This window comes from Puma concolor, chromosome B1 (genome assembly GCF_028749965.1).
Source record: "Puma concolor isolate L17-30 chromosome B1, mPumCon1.1.hap2, whole genome shotgun sequence".
Lineage (NCBI taxonomy): Eukaryota > Metazoa > Chordata > Mammalia > Carnivora > Felidae > Puma > Puma concolor.
Genome location: NC_141670.1, coordinates 44,165,020 through 44,181,057, shown reverse-complemented (window position 1 = coordinate 44,181,057; position 16,038 = coordinate 44,165,020). Strand labels below are relative to the sequence as shown.

The window sequence follows — 16,038 nt, the reverse complement described above, 5'->3', positions numbered from 1 at the left end:
ATCGTGGATTTATTTTAAAAACTTTTCACTGAATGATCATATTTTGTATAGATCTGAGTGGATTGTGCTGACTTTGTTTTCCCATTATTACTGGTGCCCTAATAGTTTCACACTTGTTTAGCATTCTAATAGAGACTTTAGGATATATGGAGTAGTTGTCAGTTGTTGCCCTTGCCTTTTGGGAGGTTGCATGATTGTGTAGTGAGTCATTATGTGAATTTATACATAGTCTATTGATCTTGTAGAAGTAATTTTATTTGTTAGTGTAGTAAGTTAAAATTATCCAGGGTAAAAAGAGAAAAAGTCTTTGTTTGTAATTTACTTACCTTCTATGACAGAGCTATAGCTTGTAGACATAAGTATGGGATAAATATAAATATTCCACTGCTAATAGATGTTCACCTCTTGAGCTTCTGTTTTCACTATTGACCTTTTGTATATGAAACAGATACATATGCTTACAGGGTTGAAATGGGAGCTGGCTTAAGCATGGTCTTAAGGCAAAGCAAAATATTAAAGAGACAGTTTGGGACTGGGTGCAGGATTGTGCAAGGAATGTCATTTTGGGATATCATTGCTTACAGGGTTAGTGTAGAAACACTTTAGGAATATTAGGATAAAATTGAGTCTGTAGCAAACATAGACCCTTTGAGTTTGTGGTCTGAGCAACACTTGTAATGGCTTACTCCAAAAGGACTTCTAATGAGGGAACATTGCTTTCTAGATCTAGGAATATAAAATCTTGGAGAATAAAAGTTTTTGCAACTCCCCAAAAAGGGCAATAAGTGAGACCTTCACTACCGAATAAAGGGGAACCTGCTTCTTCTAAGGAAAATGTAAACTATCCCAGACGACATTGCATTCACTTCCACTTTGAACAGAGAAATACTCTGGGAAGAGGGCAAAATGGACATATAATGGAGATGGTGTTGGATTAACTTTGTAAGATCTGGTGGGCACTACTCATTAGATAGGTGACTCTAGCCTATTCCTATTCCTAATTGAAATGGACTTACTTGCTTCCACAGTTGGCGATAAATCTAGATTTATTAATGGTGGTGTTTTCTGTTGTATCTTCTTGTTAATTTTTGTTTTGATTTTTAAAGAAAGCCTGCCCTGCTTTCCAAGTTTACCTGTTACTCTGGTCTTTATCTTGGATTCTGGGTGTTTTGTTTTGTTTTAGATGATTGCTTCCTATAAAAGCTATATTCTGGTGTCAGCTTTTTGATCTTTAACAACCCCCATCAGGTTGAGCAAATTCATCTTTTTTTTTAAAGGGTTTCTCAGTCCTGACTCAGTAGTTTACTAGTAGTAAACTCTTCTAGTTTACTAGACTCCACTGAGCCTGACTTTAGAAAGAGAAGCACCAAGGATAACTCTTGCTGGGCCCTCTTGTTCTGATAGAACTCAATGATATACTTTTTTAGAGAACACTTTTTTTTTTTTTAATTTTTTTTTTTCAACGTTTTTTTTTAATTTATTTTTGGGACAGAGAGAGACAGAGCATGAACGGGGGAGGAGCAGAGAGAGAGGGAGACACAGAATCGGAAACAGGCTCCAGGCTCCGAGCCATCAGCCCAGAGCCTGACGCGGGGCTCGAACTCACAGACTGCGAGATCGTGACCTGGCTGAAGCCGGACGCTTAACCGACTGCGCCACCCAGGCGCCCCTTAGAGAACACTTTAAGGTGCGCCTGGGTAGCTCAGTCAGTTGGGTGTCTGACTTCGACTCAGGTCGTGATCTCATGGTTGGTGAGTTCGAGCCCTGCATTGGACTCTGCTGACAGCTTGGAGCCTGGAGCCTGCTTCGGATTCTGTGTGTCCCTCTCTCTCAGCCCTTCCCACACTCGTGCTCTGTCACCCTCTCTCTCTCTCTGTCTCTCTCTCTCAAAAATAAATAAACATTGGAAAAAAACTTTAAAAAACACTTTCATTCTCTCTGCCTCTCTCCCTCAAAGTAAAGAAACTTAAAAAAACCCCAGTTTTATTATGAAAAATAAAGCACGTACAGAAAATCTAGCTAAACAAATGTACAGATGAACACATTTTTATAAAGTGAACATTTGTATAACAACCCACATCAAGTCTCTAGCAGCATCCTCAGAAGTTCCTTTTGCAGTTTCCCCCCAACATACCTTCTTCCCTAAAGTTAACCATTATCCTGATTTTTATGGCAATCATTTCTTTGCTTTTCTTTACAGTTTTGCCACCTAAGTATGTATTCCTAAACACATTAGTTTTTGCCTGTTTTAAGCTTTAATCATAGAATAGATTAAATAGAGTAAATAAATAGAATTATACAAGTGTGCTTCCTGTTGGTGTGGCTTTTTTTAGTTGACATTGTGTTTGTGATGTTTGTCCATCCTGATACAGGTAACTGCGGGACATTTTCATTTTTGTTGCCTCCATCTTCTTTTGGTTTGAAGGTTGCCCCTCTAGGATTTTAATTCCTGTATACATTTGAGTTACAACTGAAAGAAAGCTTAGAGGTAGGGGTTGTGGAGAGTTGTCACCATAACTGCTGAAATCAGAGGTGGCTGGAGGAGATGTGTTGTGGGCTACAGTGAGTGCTAACTACATACCTCACCAACAATTGGTATTATCTACTTTAAACTTTAGTTAATGAGTTGGGTGTATAGTGGTATATTAATATGCTTTTACTTTGCATTTCCCTGATTACTAATAAGATTAGATCAGATCACCTGTTTATGGGCTGTTTGGATTTTGTTTTTCAATCTGTACTCCCCCCCCCCCCCCAACACACACATTTTGCTGTTGGGTTGAGTTTCTTTATTGATTTGTTAGAAGTTCTTCATAAATTTTTTGGTTACTTTTAGTGAAAAATTAATAATTTTAATGTAGTCATGTATATCAATATATTCCTTTATGACTATTGCTTTTTGTGTCTTACATAAGAAATTATATAGGGGCGCCTGGGTGGCGCAGTCGGTTAAGCGTCCGACTTCAGCCAGGTCACGATCTCGCAGTCCGTGAGTTCGAGCCCCGCGTCAGGCTCTGGGCTGATGGCTCGGAGCCTGGAGCCTGTTTCCGATTCTGTGTCTCCCTCTCTCTCTGCCCCTCCCCCGTTCATGCTCTGTCTCTCTCTGTCCCAAAAATAAATAAAAAAACATTGAAAAAAAAAAAAAAAGAAATTATTCCCTAACTTTGATGTCACAGAGATACTCTCGCGTATTGTTTTCCAGACCCTTATTTCTTTTAACCTTCATATTTAGGTCTATAATCCACTTAGAATTACTGTTTGTACATTGTATAAGGTAGAGGTCAAGTTTTTTTTCCAGTAGGAATACTTGGTTGAATTGGTACCACGTGTTAAAGAGATATCCCTTTCATTGCTACTTTGTAGTGCCACCTTTGTCATAAATCAAGGGTCCACAAATATGTGTGTGTTTCTGGGCTCTTCTGTTTCATTTGTAAATTAGTCTATATTTGCATCAGTACTACAATTTCCTAAGTTTCACAGCTCTATAATTGGTTCATTAAAGCAAGTTTTCCTACTTTGACCTACTTGTTTGAGAGTGTCTTGGCTATTTGTGCTTCCTCAGGTAAATTTTAGAATTAACTTGTCCAATTCCACCAAAAAGTCTTATTTGTCATCTGATTGATACTGTATTAAATCTCTAGATTAGTCTGGTGAAGAATTAAACATATTTTCAATAAGTAGTCTTCAAGTCCATGATCTTTAATTCCTCTTACATTTTTACAGAGATTTAAACTTCTTTTGTTAGTTTATTCCTATACTTTATATTTTTGGATGCTATTGTAGGTGATGTCTCTTTTAAAAGTTAATTTTCTAATTTTTTGTATAAAAGTAAAATTGATTTTGTATATTTGCTTTACATCTAGCATCTCATTGCATTCTTTTTGTTTGTTTGTTTGTTTTTGCATTCTTACATTAGTGCTACACACCTGTAAATTCTTTTGGATTTTTACTTATATAATCATATCATCTGGAAATAATGAGGTTTTGTTTCTACCTTACCAATCCTTATATAACTTTTATTTATTTACTTTTATTACCTGTACAATATTCAAATAGAAGTGGTGGTGATGTGCATCTTTGTCTTATTCTTTTTTTATTTTTTTAACAAAATAGTTAACATACAATGTTATATTAGTTTTAGGTATATAATAACATAGTGATTCAACAATTCTATACATTACACAAGTGTAATTACCGTCTGTCACCATACAGTGATATCAAAAGGAAAGCTTTAAACATTTTACCATTAAATATAATGTTTGGTAAAGATTTTGCACATACTCTTTCTTTTCTTTTTAAAGCTTTTATTTAAATTCTGGTTAGTTAACATACAGTGTAATATTAGTTTTAGGAGTAGAATTTAGTGATTCATTGCTTACATACAACACCAGGGTTCATCCTAACAAGTGCCCTCCTTAATACCCATCACCCACTTAACCCATCCCACCACCTACCTGACCTCCAGTAACCCTCAGTTTGTTTTCTATAGTTGAGAGACTGTTTTCTGGTTTGCCTCTCCCCCCCCCCCTGCCATATTCATCTGTTTTGATTCTTAACACATATGAGTGAAATCATACAGTATATGTCTTTCTCTGGCTGACTTATTTTTCTTAGTGTAATGCTCTCTAGCTCCATCCACGTCATGGCAAATGGCAAGAGTTCATTCCTTTTGATGGCTGAGTAATATTTCATTATACGTGTGTGTGTGTGTGTGTGTGTATACACCCACCACATCTTTATCCTTTCATCAGTCAATGGACATTTGTACTCTTTCCATAATTTGGCTATTGTTGATAATGCTGCTATAAACATTGGAGTGCATGTGTCCTTTCAAATCAGTAGTTTTGTATCTTTTGGGCAAATAGTAGTGCAATTGCTGGATTGTAGGATAGTTCTATTTTTAACTTTTTGAGGAATCTCCATCCTGTTTTCCAGAGTGGTTGCACCATTTGCATTCCTACCAACAGTTTAAGAGTGTTCCCCTTTCTCTGCAGCAGATACTCTTTATTGGGTTAAGGACTGTCCTTTCTCCATCAACTTGTCTTTGATCCTTTGTCAAAGGATCCTTTGTGTGGGTTTATGTCTGGACTTGATTCTTCTCTTCCACTGATCCATTTGTCCATTCTTTTGCCAACACCATGCTGTCTTGATTTACTGTAGAGTATTGGTAAATCTTAAAGTCAGATAGTGTCACTTTTTAAATTTTGTTCTCTTTCAATATTGTGTTAGTTATTGTGGGTCTTTTGTCTTTCCATATAAGCTTTAGATCAATTTGTTGATACCCACAAAATAACTGGCTGGGATTTAATGGGGTTGCATTGTGTCTATAGATCAAGTTGGGAAGAATGGACTTCTTTACAATATTGAGTATTCCTGTCCTTGAACATGGGATATCAATCCATTTATGTAGGTCTTTTTGATTTTTTTCCATCAGAGTTTTGTAGTTTTCCTCCGTAGATCTTGTACAGATTTTATTCAACTTATACCTAAGTGTTTGTTTTGTTTTGTTTTGTTTTTGCTAATGTAAATGTTATTGTGCATTTAATTTCAAATTCTGTTGTTTGTTGCTGGTATATAAGAAAGCAGTTGACTTGTATATTCATTTTATTATGTTCCACAACCTTTAATTGCTTTAATTAGTTTGGTTTAATTGCTTATTAGTTTCAGAAATTTTTTTGTTGATTCTTTTGGATTTTCTACATAGAAAATCATATCATTTATGACAGACAGTTTTATTTCTTCTCAATCTGTATGCCTTCATTTCCTTTTTTTATTGGTTAGACTGTCAGTTTTGTCTGATATTAATTTAGCTTTCCTAGATTTTTTTTCATGTCTGAAGTATATATTTTTTTTGTGTATCTTTTACTTTGAACTTTATCTTTATATTTTAGATATATGCTTCTAAACAACATATATTTAGGTTTTACTTTTTAATCCAGCTTGACAATATTTATCTCTCAATCGTATCATTTAATTACATTGCATTATGTTTAATGTGATTAGTAATGTACTGTATTTATTTAAATGTAAATGCAATTGGATATAAGCTACACCATTATTTACATACCACTAAGAAAGAAAAAATGGAGGGGCATCTGGGTGGCTTGGTTGGTTAGGTGGCCAACTCTTGAGTTTGGCTCAGGTCATAATCCCAAGGTTGTGGGATTGAGCCCTGTGTGGGGCTCCATGCTTTGTGCATTGGAGACTGCTTAAGATTCTCTCTCTTTCCCTTTCTCTCTCTTTCTCTCTCCCTCTCCCTCTCCCTCTCCCTCTCCCTCTCCCTCTCCCTCTCCCTCTCCCTCTCTGCCCCTCTGCCCTTTCCCCCTGTTTATGCTGTCTCTCTCTGTTTCAAAAAATAAAAATTCCCTCTACAAAAAGAAATGGAAAATGGTGTCAATTAAATTAATACTTTAATTGTTAGATAAACTTCAATTTCAGAGTATTTTAAATATGTGAAGAATGTGTTTTAGAATTAATGAAATGCAGTATTTGGGTTTAAATCTGCCATCTTATGTGTTTTACTGTCTTTTATGTTCTTTTAAAAAAAGTTTTTTTGATGTCTATTTATTTTTGACAGAGAGAGAGAGAGAGAGAGAGAGAGAGAGAGAGAGACAGAGCATTAGTGGGGCAGGGGCAGAGAGAGAGGGAGACACAGAATCCAAAGCAGGCTCCAGGCTCTGAGCTGTCAGCACAGAGCCTGACGCGGGGCTTGAACTCACAGACTGCGAGATCATGACCTGAGCTGAAGTCGGATGCTCAACCATCTGAGCCACCCAGGCGCCCCTCACTTTTATGTTCTTAAAAAAATCTTCTATTTTGTTTATTTTGAATTGATAATGTGTTTTTATATTCATTATTTTCCCTCTATTAGAATGGAAGTTATATACTTTTTTATTTTGTTTTAGAAGTTATTACAGCACATGTCCATGATTTATGATGTTTAATATTAAATCATATCCTTCCTTACACAATGCAAGGACTTTAGAGCAGTTTGACTTTATCCACTTCCTGACTTATATATAGATATGTGTCAGACGTGTATTATTACCATTGTTTAGTGAACATTGTCATTACTGTTTGTTTGGATTTGCGTACATAGTAATCATTTCCATTACTCTTTGATTCTCTTGCATCTCTGCCTACCATTTAGTATCATATTTTAGTTACCTTGAAAAACCCTTTTAAAATTTCTTTTACTAGTTTGTTTCTTAGTGACCTCCCCCTCCCTGAGGGCGTCTTTATTTCTCTTTCTTTCTTGAGAACATTTTTGTTGAATATAGAATTCTAGATTATCAGTTATTTTCTCTTAGCATATTGGTATTATTCTGTTTTCTTTTGGCCTCCATGTTGCTGTTGATGTCAGCTGTTACTAAATGTAATTTTATTGAAGTAGATTTATCTACTTACTTTTGGCTATTTTCATAATTTTCTCTCTCTTTTTTTTTAAGGTTCACTAACATTGAAGTTGTGGAAAGAGAAAAAAATAGCATGCGCGCACATTGACACACCCACATATGCATTCATGTCTTGCTTAGGATTTTTTTTTTTGAGTTTTAAAGTTTGAGGTTTGATATTTTTCATAAATTATGATAAATTCTTAGCCATTATGTTTTCCATAACTGCTTCTTCACATATTGCCTCTGTGCATAGTGTTCATGCATATTTCCTTTCCTTCTTGTGTGGTTCTTGTTCACTGTGTATAAGAACTCACAACATCCTGTCTCCTAAATTTTCTTATATAGTTTTCATCATTTTGTGTTTCTTTCTGGGTAATTCCTTCTGACACCTTTCAATTCACTGAACGTATCTTTATTTGTATTTAGCCTGTTGTGAAATCTATCCATTGAATTCTTAATTTTGTTTATTATGTTTCAGTTGCCAAATTTCTGTCTGTTTCTTTTTCATACCTGCTGTATTACTATTGTGGATTTCATTTCCCTGCTAAAATTTTCAAGCTTGTCATTTTTTTCCTTGGCCATAAGTGGGGTGTTTTGGTTATTGATTGATTATTCTAGTATCTGGAGACTTTATTGGGTTGTATCTTTTTTTTTTTTCTCATAGTTTCTTTTAATGTGTGTGTGTGTGTGTGTGTGTGTGTGGTTCTTGGTATTTTGTGTCTTCATGTTATATTTTGGTAATATGTTGGTCAATGTGTTTGAACAATTTTCGGTAAGAATAACTTGAGAAGAAGGGTTATGATATCAAATCTTTAAAAAATTTTTTTTTAATGTTTATTTTTGAAAGAGACAGACAGAGCATGAGTGGGGAATGGAGGGTCTGTCAGCACAGAGCCCAACATGGGGCTTGAACCCACAGACTGCGAGATCATAACCTGAGCCGAAGTCAGATGCCCAACCAACTGTGCCACCCAGGCACCCTTCAAGTCTTATTTTGAGAATAGATTTCCCAACTTCTACTTCATATCCTGTGTAGTAAAATAAACATGAACTGAATGTTCATTATAAGTTAGGCCTTTTTTTAGATGCAAGTGATAGAGATATTCAATTTTTTTTCCAGATAATTCAGTCATTTGGAGCCAGTTCTGTTAAAAAGTGGGTAACAAACTGTGTAATATGATTTTTGTTATTATTAAGGTATTTTGAGGTGGGGCTGGTAGGATTTTTCTCACATACTGCTCTTAGATTCCTAGAAGTATGAAGTACTCCTCCTGAGAGATACTTTTCTAGAGAAACGGCTTTCTTAACTATGCCGCTCAATGTCACCTACTTCAGAAAGCCTCCACAATCAGGGTACTCTTTTAAAAAAATCTAATTAAGTGACATCATTTAGAGCCCTCTTTTAGAACTTCTGCTCTTTTGTTGTGAGGATTAGGATGATGATGGTGGAACTGTGTTCTGATTACTTCAAGGTCACTCATAGAAAGAATGTTCTAAATGATAGTTTCTTTTTGGGGTGTGTGTGTCATATTCTGGTAGACTATTTCCATCCTTGTCAGTCACATCCATCTCCTTTTGATGCAGTTTTGGAAAACTTGCTTAGATGTGAAAAAAGAGATGAGGAGATTGATACCCTCGCATCCAGAGGTGATATGTAGAGAATATGAATACTTTAGTTGCTATTCAAGCCAAGTATCAGGAGAAAGATCATCCTTATTACTGTAGGTGCCATCCAGGGATGAGTAGGAGAAAAATATCTTCCTTATAGCCCCTAGAGCATTACTGACAAGCAATATGGGGATGTTTGTTACTATCTCCATCAGGTAAAATGCATGAGAAATGCTTATGATTTTGTTAATCCTTTTCAGTACTCTAGTCAGCTTCATTGTGGGGAAAAAGATTTTTTTTTTAATAGGTTGCTTTAGGATCAAACATTTTAAACATTGTATTTGTGAGAAACTGTGTCCAAACCACTAAGTAGGAGGCATATTTAAAAAATAACCTGTTTCAAAGTGGTAGGCTTTATGTAGATTAGAATTAGGGACTCAAGTGTAGAAATATACACGTGTCTGCAAAATTTTTGTGGCTATTGGCTGATTAATGTATTCTTCCAGAAAACGTCGTATGTATTCTATGTGGCCGGTAAGGTACTTACCATATAAAGATCAACAATAGGAAATAAAAAGCGGTCACAAATCTGTTTTTTTTTTTTAAGTTTTTATTTATTTTTGAGAGAGAGAGAGACAGAGGGAGTGCACAAGTGAGGGAGGGGCACAGAGAGAGAGAGGGACAGAGGATCTGATGCCAGCTCTGTGCACACAACGGAGAGCCCGATGTGGGGCTCAAACTCATGAACCGTGAGATCACGACTTGAGCCAAAGGCAGACGCTTAACCAACTGAGCCACCCAGGCGCCCCTACAAATCTGTTTAAATTGAAGTCTCCTATGGAAACAAAAATAAGTAAATGGAAGTTTTCTTTATTTATCAGATAATTACTAGATACTGCTACTCTTGACATTTTCACCTGATGACTGTTAGACCCAAACTCCTATTGTCCTTCCCCAAACCTGCTCTTCTTTGTATCATTTAAGGGCGACTCCTTCCTTTTCATAGATGAGGACACAAAGTTGGAGTCATCCTTGACTTCTCTCTTTGTATTCACATTCCTCATCTTACGGGCTGTTTGTTCCTTTAAAACATGTAAATAATGCAAATGCTTCTTACAGCTTCCATTGCTGTCATGCTGGTTCATCATCATCTGTTGGGTGATTTTCTGCAAGAGCCTCTTGTTGGTTCTTCCTGCTTAACATAGCAGCCATGGTGATCCTATTAAGACACAAGTCAAATCATGTTACTCCTGCTCACTACTTTCCATTGTATCATCCCCCTAAATTCCTCATTTCACTCATAGTAAAAGGTAAGAGTCTTACAGTGGCTTATTCTCACCTGTGCTGATTGCTTCTCTCATTACTCATGCCCTCATGGACTCACTCCACTCCAGCCCCACGGGCTTCCTTACTGCTTCCTGCTGCCAGGGCTTTTGCGTTTGCTATTCCCTCCTGGTGTGAGGTTCTTTTCCCAGATAACCAGTTTTGATTTGGTTCTCACAGTGTTTGAAATGCCTGTCCTTTCTTTTAAAAAGGACTGTTCTCCCCACCCCCCCAGCCCCTTCCCTCCACCCTGGGGCCTGGGTCACCCCCTTCATCTTCTCACTTTTTCTCCCCCATGGCACTTCTCACTTTGTGTATACTATCCAGTTTACTTATTATGTGTATGGTTTGTCTCACTCACTAGAAGTCACCTTTATAAAGGTGAGGATTTTTGTCTGCGTTGTTCAGTTTCATCCCTTGCACAAGAGAAGAGTGCCTTGTACATAAGGTTCAGCAAATACTTGTTAAATGAGCGATATTATACAAAAGGACTCCTCCTCATAATATCCTTAATCAGAGAGTAGTGAGAAAAACAATACAGAAAACAAGCTTTTTTGTTATTGTCAATAGCCTTGTGGCTGATGTTTTCTTTCTATGTGAGTCAAAATATTGCCTTTGCTAATTTTTTTGTTATAGACAGTTGACCATTTATGTTCTTTCTCCTTTCTTTGTCTGCTGGTCAGTTTGTTAACCCCACATTCAAAGACTTTTTTTGTCAAATAGGAGTTAATGGTACTGAAATGTCTAGGCAGACTGCTTTCTATTCTCAAGAGCCAAGAGCCAGGACTCTTTACTTCTCTGGAAACTGGGCCAGTTAGCAAAAAAGAGTATAACATGTATATCTAAAACACAAAGTCTCACAGAAAGGATCTGTGTTTTAGATTCCTTGGATGTACAAAAGACCCAGCACAGACAGGGTTTCCTCCTCAATAACTGTAATGCAACACAGTTTTCACATCTACTGCTACTTTTGGCACGACTGCTCAAACTCATGAAAGAGATTCTTTCAGGGCACCAAATGCCCCTGATAAAATTTTAATGGGACTTGGATTTCTCAAAGACCCTTGGTGTATGTATGGGTGTGTTTCTCCATAATCTTCAAGAATGAAAATAGGCAGTAGGAGTATCTGAATATATTTTAGAGTTGAGTAAACCAGTAACTAAAAAACCCAACAATTTATAGAATCCATGAAAATTGCATACAATTGTATAAATATCACATGGGTAGCTCAAGGTGGACTGTTTGTAGAAGCCCATGTAGCCTTCAGAGTATTAACCAGGGTTCTCAGGAGTTATCATAAGGTATTTAAATCTCAAACTGTAGTGGAAATTCTGCACTATTCTGCTGCTCGATGGCTATCATGCACCCTTACTCGAATGCCCATTCCCATTATTTTCACATAGCTCCCTATAAGTTAGAGTGAGGAGAACAAAATAATGCTATACTGTAGAGTGAAAAAAGATTGGGGGAAATATATAGCTAGTTTCAAATATTTGAGGAACTTTTACTATGGAAGGTAAATAAAACTGAATTTTAGATAGGACTAGATAATTTCTCAGGTCTCTTATGATTTTATATATTAATGTAAATGATATGTTTGGAAGGTATTTTCATGGAGGTCTAATATATTATCACCAAAATACTGAATTATTATGTAGTAACTGAAATAATGTACTATATTTATTAGAAATAGGTATATAAATTCTCATTTCTATTTTTGGTAGCTCATTTTCTGCCATTTAAAATATTCACTTCTTGTTGGTTGAGGACATGATTTAAAATTTCAAAATGAATAATCACCATGACATAAGATCTTTTTCTTAATGTTTATTGTAGAGGTTCCAGAAACTTTAGCAGTTGCAGTGCAGAGGACTTTGAGAAGTTAACTTTAAATAAAGGAGGAAACTGCCTTCTTAATATTCCAAAGCCTGATGAAGCCTATAGTGCTCCCTTCTGTGGTAATAAATTGGTGGATCCCGGGGAAGAGTGTGACTGTGGTACTCCAAAGGTCAGTTTAATTTTCAATTTTTGCTTTGTGAAATTACCTTAGGATTTGGAAAAAGATGGAACAGCTTGCTTTGGGCAATGGACATAGGAGTTAGTGAAATTTAGTGGCCAGTGAAGATTCATTTTGCTTGTGGGGATATATTCCTGGGATTGGTCATCTCTTCCTTCCCAGAGCATAACTAATGGTATCATCTGTTTTGGTGTCAAGTAAAGCACCGTGTTTATTCTTGTATTTTTTGCTCGCTTCTACCATATCTGTTATGGTTATTAGGTCATTTATTTACTTTGAAGAGCTAATCAGTTTTTCACTTGGCTCTTTATTTGTCAGCTTTCAGTATTCTGGCACTGCCATTGCAGAAATGTTTATTCAGTTGGATTCATTTTAATACTAAATTGAAGCCAATCCATATTCCATAGTCCTTCAGTAACAAAATCCTTGCTATTTAAATTAGCATTCCCCTTTATTAACCTTCGGTGTTGTGCCTAACGGTCTCTAGCTCTATCAGACCTGTTATCCACACTTAGTGCCATAAGCCCATGCCTGTCTTTATCATTGATTGTTCTGTATCTTAGCCATTCTCCTCTCAAAGTGGCCTGTGTCAGTCGTTTCCTCCTAGGCCTTGCATTAAATTTTGAAGAAATTTGTTAATGGTGTGCAAGCTGGTAACTAGGTGTGTAATATGGTGAATATTTTTCATCCTTTCCACTTCTTCTTCTTCTTTTATATCTGACCATATCTGGCTTTTGCCAGATGACTTCATGCTCTGGAAAGACACCGCGTATTTTATGAAGATCTTGGGACAGGCCTTCATTGCACTATTGCTGAATGTCAGGGACTTCTACTAAGTGTTTTACATGGTAAAATCCTCACAATAACCCTAAGAGATTGGTATTTTTCATACTTTCATTTCAAATGAGGAAAATAAGGCCAAAAGATTATGTTTAATTTCTAAATTAACGTTATACTGTTGGGCTGACCAAGCTCTTCCCCTTTCCAGCCATTCTCAGATCTTTGTTCTTAAAGTGTTATAGATCTTTTGCTTTCTCCCAACTGTCCACTTCACTACCAAACTTATTGAAATGGTCTATATTTGCTTCTTAAGCTTTCACACTACACAATTACTCTTTTTTAAAAAAAATTTTTTTTTCTTTTAACATTTATTTATCCCTCAGACAAAGAGAGACAGAGCATGAACGGGGGAGGGGCAGAGAGAGAGGGAGACACAGAGTCGGAAGCAGGCTCCAGGCTCTGAGCCATCAGCCCAGAGCCTGACGCGGGGCTCAAACTCACGGACCGCAAGATTGTGACCTGAGCTGAAGTAGGACGCTTAACCGACTGAGCCACCCAGGCGCCCCCAGAATTACTCTTTAAAAAGGAACACCACCTCCCTCTCTTTGTTTTTCAACGTTTTATTTTTTTATTTTTATTTTTATTTTTGGGACAGAGAGAGACAGAGCATGAACGGGGGAGGGGCAGAGAGAGAGGGAGACACAGAATCGGAAACAGGCTCCAGGCTCTGAGCCATCAGCCCAGAGCCTGACGCGGGCTCGAACTCACAGACCGCGAGATCGTGACCTGGCTGAAGTCGGACGCTTAACCGACTGCGCCACCCAGGCGCCCCCCCACCTCCCTCTCAAATATCAACAGATTTTTTTCGTGGTGCAATAGTTGCAAATATTAAGTTCAAGCAAAATTCTCCTTTCAGACCTTTATTTCCTCCATAATTAAAAAAAAAAAAAGTTTATTTATTTATTTTTGAGAGAGAGAGACAGAGAGAGACAGAGAGAGCCAGGAAATGAGGGGCAGAGACAGATGGAGACAGAATCCCAAGCAGGCTCCGTGCCCATCAGTGCAGAGCCTGATGAGGGGCTCAAACCCACAAAGCATGAGATCATGACCTGAGCTGAAATCAAGATAACTGACTGAGCCACCCAGACTCCCCTTCCCCATAAATTTTTTTTTTTTATTTATATATGAAATTTATTGTCAAATTGGTTTCCATACAACACCCAGTGCTCATCCCAAAACGTGCCCTCCTCAGTACCCATCACCCACCCTCTCCTCCCTCCCACCCCCCATCAACCCTTAGTTTGTTCTCAGTTCTCAACAGTCTCTTATGCTTTGGCTCTCTCCCACTCTAACCTCTTTTTTTTTTTTTTTTTTTTTTTGTTCCCCTCCCCCATGGGTTTCTCTTAAGTTTCTCAGGATCCACATAAGAGTGAAACCATATGGTATCTGTCTTTCTCTGTATGGCTTATTTCACTTAGCATCACACTCTCCAGTTCCATCCACGTTGCTACAAAAGGCCATATTTCATTTTTTCTCATTGCCACGTAGTACTCCATTGTGTATATAAACCACAATTTCTTTATCCATTCATCAGTTGATGGACATTTAGGCTCTTTCCATAATTTGGCTATTGTTGAGAGTGCTGCTATGAACATTGGGGTACAAGTCCCCTATGCATCAGTACTCCTGTGTCCCTTGGATAAATTCCTAGCAGTGCTATTGCTGGGTCATAGGGTAGGTCTATTTTTAATTTTCTGAGGAACCTCCACACTGCTTTCCAGAGCGGCTGCACCAATTTGCATTCCCACCAACAGTGCAAGAGGGTTCCCGTTTCTCCACATCCTCGCCAGCATCTATAGTCTCCTGATTTGTTCATTTTGGCCACTCTGACTGGCGTGAGGTGATACCTGAGTGTGGTTTTGATTTGTATTTCCCTGATAAGGAGCGACGCTGAACATCTTTTCATGTGCCTGTTGGCCATCCGGATGTCTTCTCTAAACTTTAGAGAAGTGTCTATTCATGTTTTCTGCCCATTTCTTCACTGGGTTATTTGCTTTTCGGGTGTGGAGTTTGGTGAGCTCTTTATAGATTTTGGATACTAGCCCTTTGTCCGATATGTCATTTGCAAATATCTTTTCCCATTCCGTTGGTTGCCTTTTAGTTTTGTTGGTTGTTCCTTTGCTGTGCAGAAGCTTTTTATCTTCATAAGGTCCCAGTAGTTCATTTTTGCTTTTAATTCCCTTGCCTTTGGGGATGTGTCGAGGAAGAGATTGCTACGGCTGAGGTCAGAGAGGTCTTTTCCTGCTTTCTCCTCCAAGGTTTTGATGGTTTCCTGTCTCACATTCAGGTCCTTTATCCATTTTGAGTTTATTTTTGTGAATGGTGTGAGAAAGTGGTCTAGTTTCAACCTTCTGCATGTTGCTGTCCAGTTCTCCCAGCACCATTTGTTAAAGAGACTGTCTTTTTTCCATTGGATGTTCTTTCCTGCTTTGTCAAAGATGAGTTGGCCATACGTTTGTGGGTCTAGTTCTGGGGTTTCTATTCTATTCCATTGGTCTATGTGTCTGTTTTTGTGCCAATACCATGCTGTCTTGATGATGACAGCTTTGTAGTAGAGGCTAAAGTCTGGGATTGTGATGCCTCCTGCTTTGGTCTTCTTCTTCAAAATTACTTTGGCTATTCGGGGCCTTTTGTGGTTCCATATGAATTTTAGGATGGCTTGTTCTAGTTTTGAGAAGAATGCTGGTGCAATTTTGATTGGGATTGCATTGAATGTGTAGATAGCTTTGGGTAGTATTGACATTTTGATAATATTTATTCTTCCAATCCATGAGCAGGGAATGTCTTTCCATTTCTTTAAATCTTCTTCAATTACCTTCATAAGCTTTCTATAGTTTTCAGCATACAGATCC

General features: G+C 37.5%; 1 protein-coding gene across 2 annotated transcripts in view; it reads left to right on the top strand.

Moving 5' to 3' along the window:
- The window catches only part of ADAM9 (ADAM metallopeptidase domain 9), a 152,047-nt gene that overhangs the window by 57,038 nt on the left and 78,971 nt on the right, over positions 1–16,038 (top strand). For both annotated transcript variants that reach the window (XM_025921371.2, XM_086703654.1), the window contains exon 12: positions 12,166–12,337. In XM_025921371.2, the coding sequence (XP_025777156.1) occupies positions 12,166–12,337 (172 nt within the window). The remainder of the gene's footprint in view (positions 1–12,165; positions 12,338–16,038) is intronic.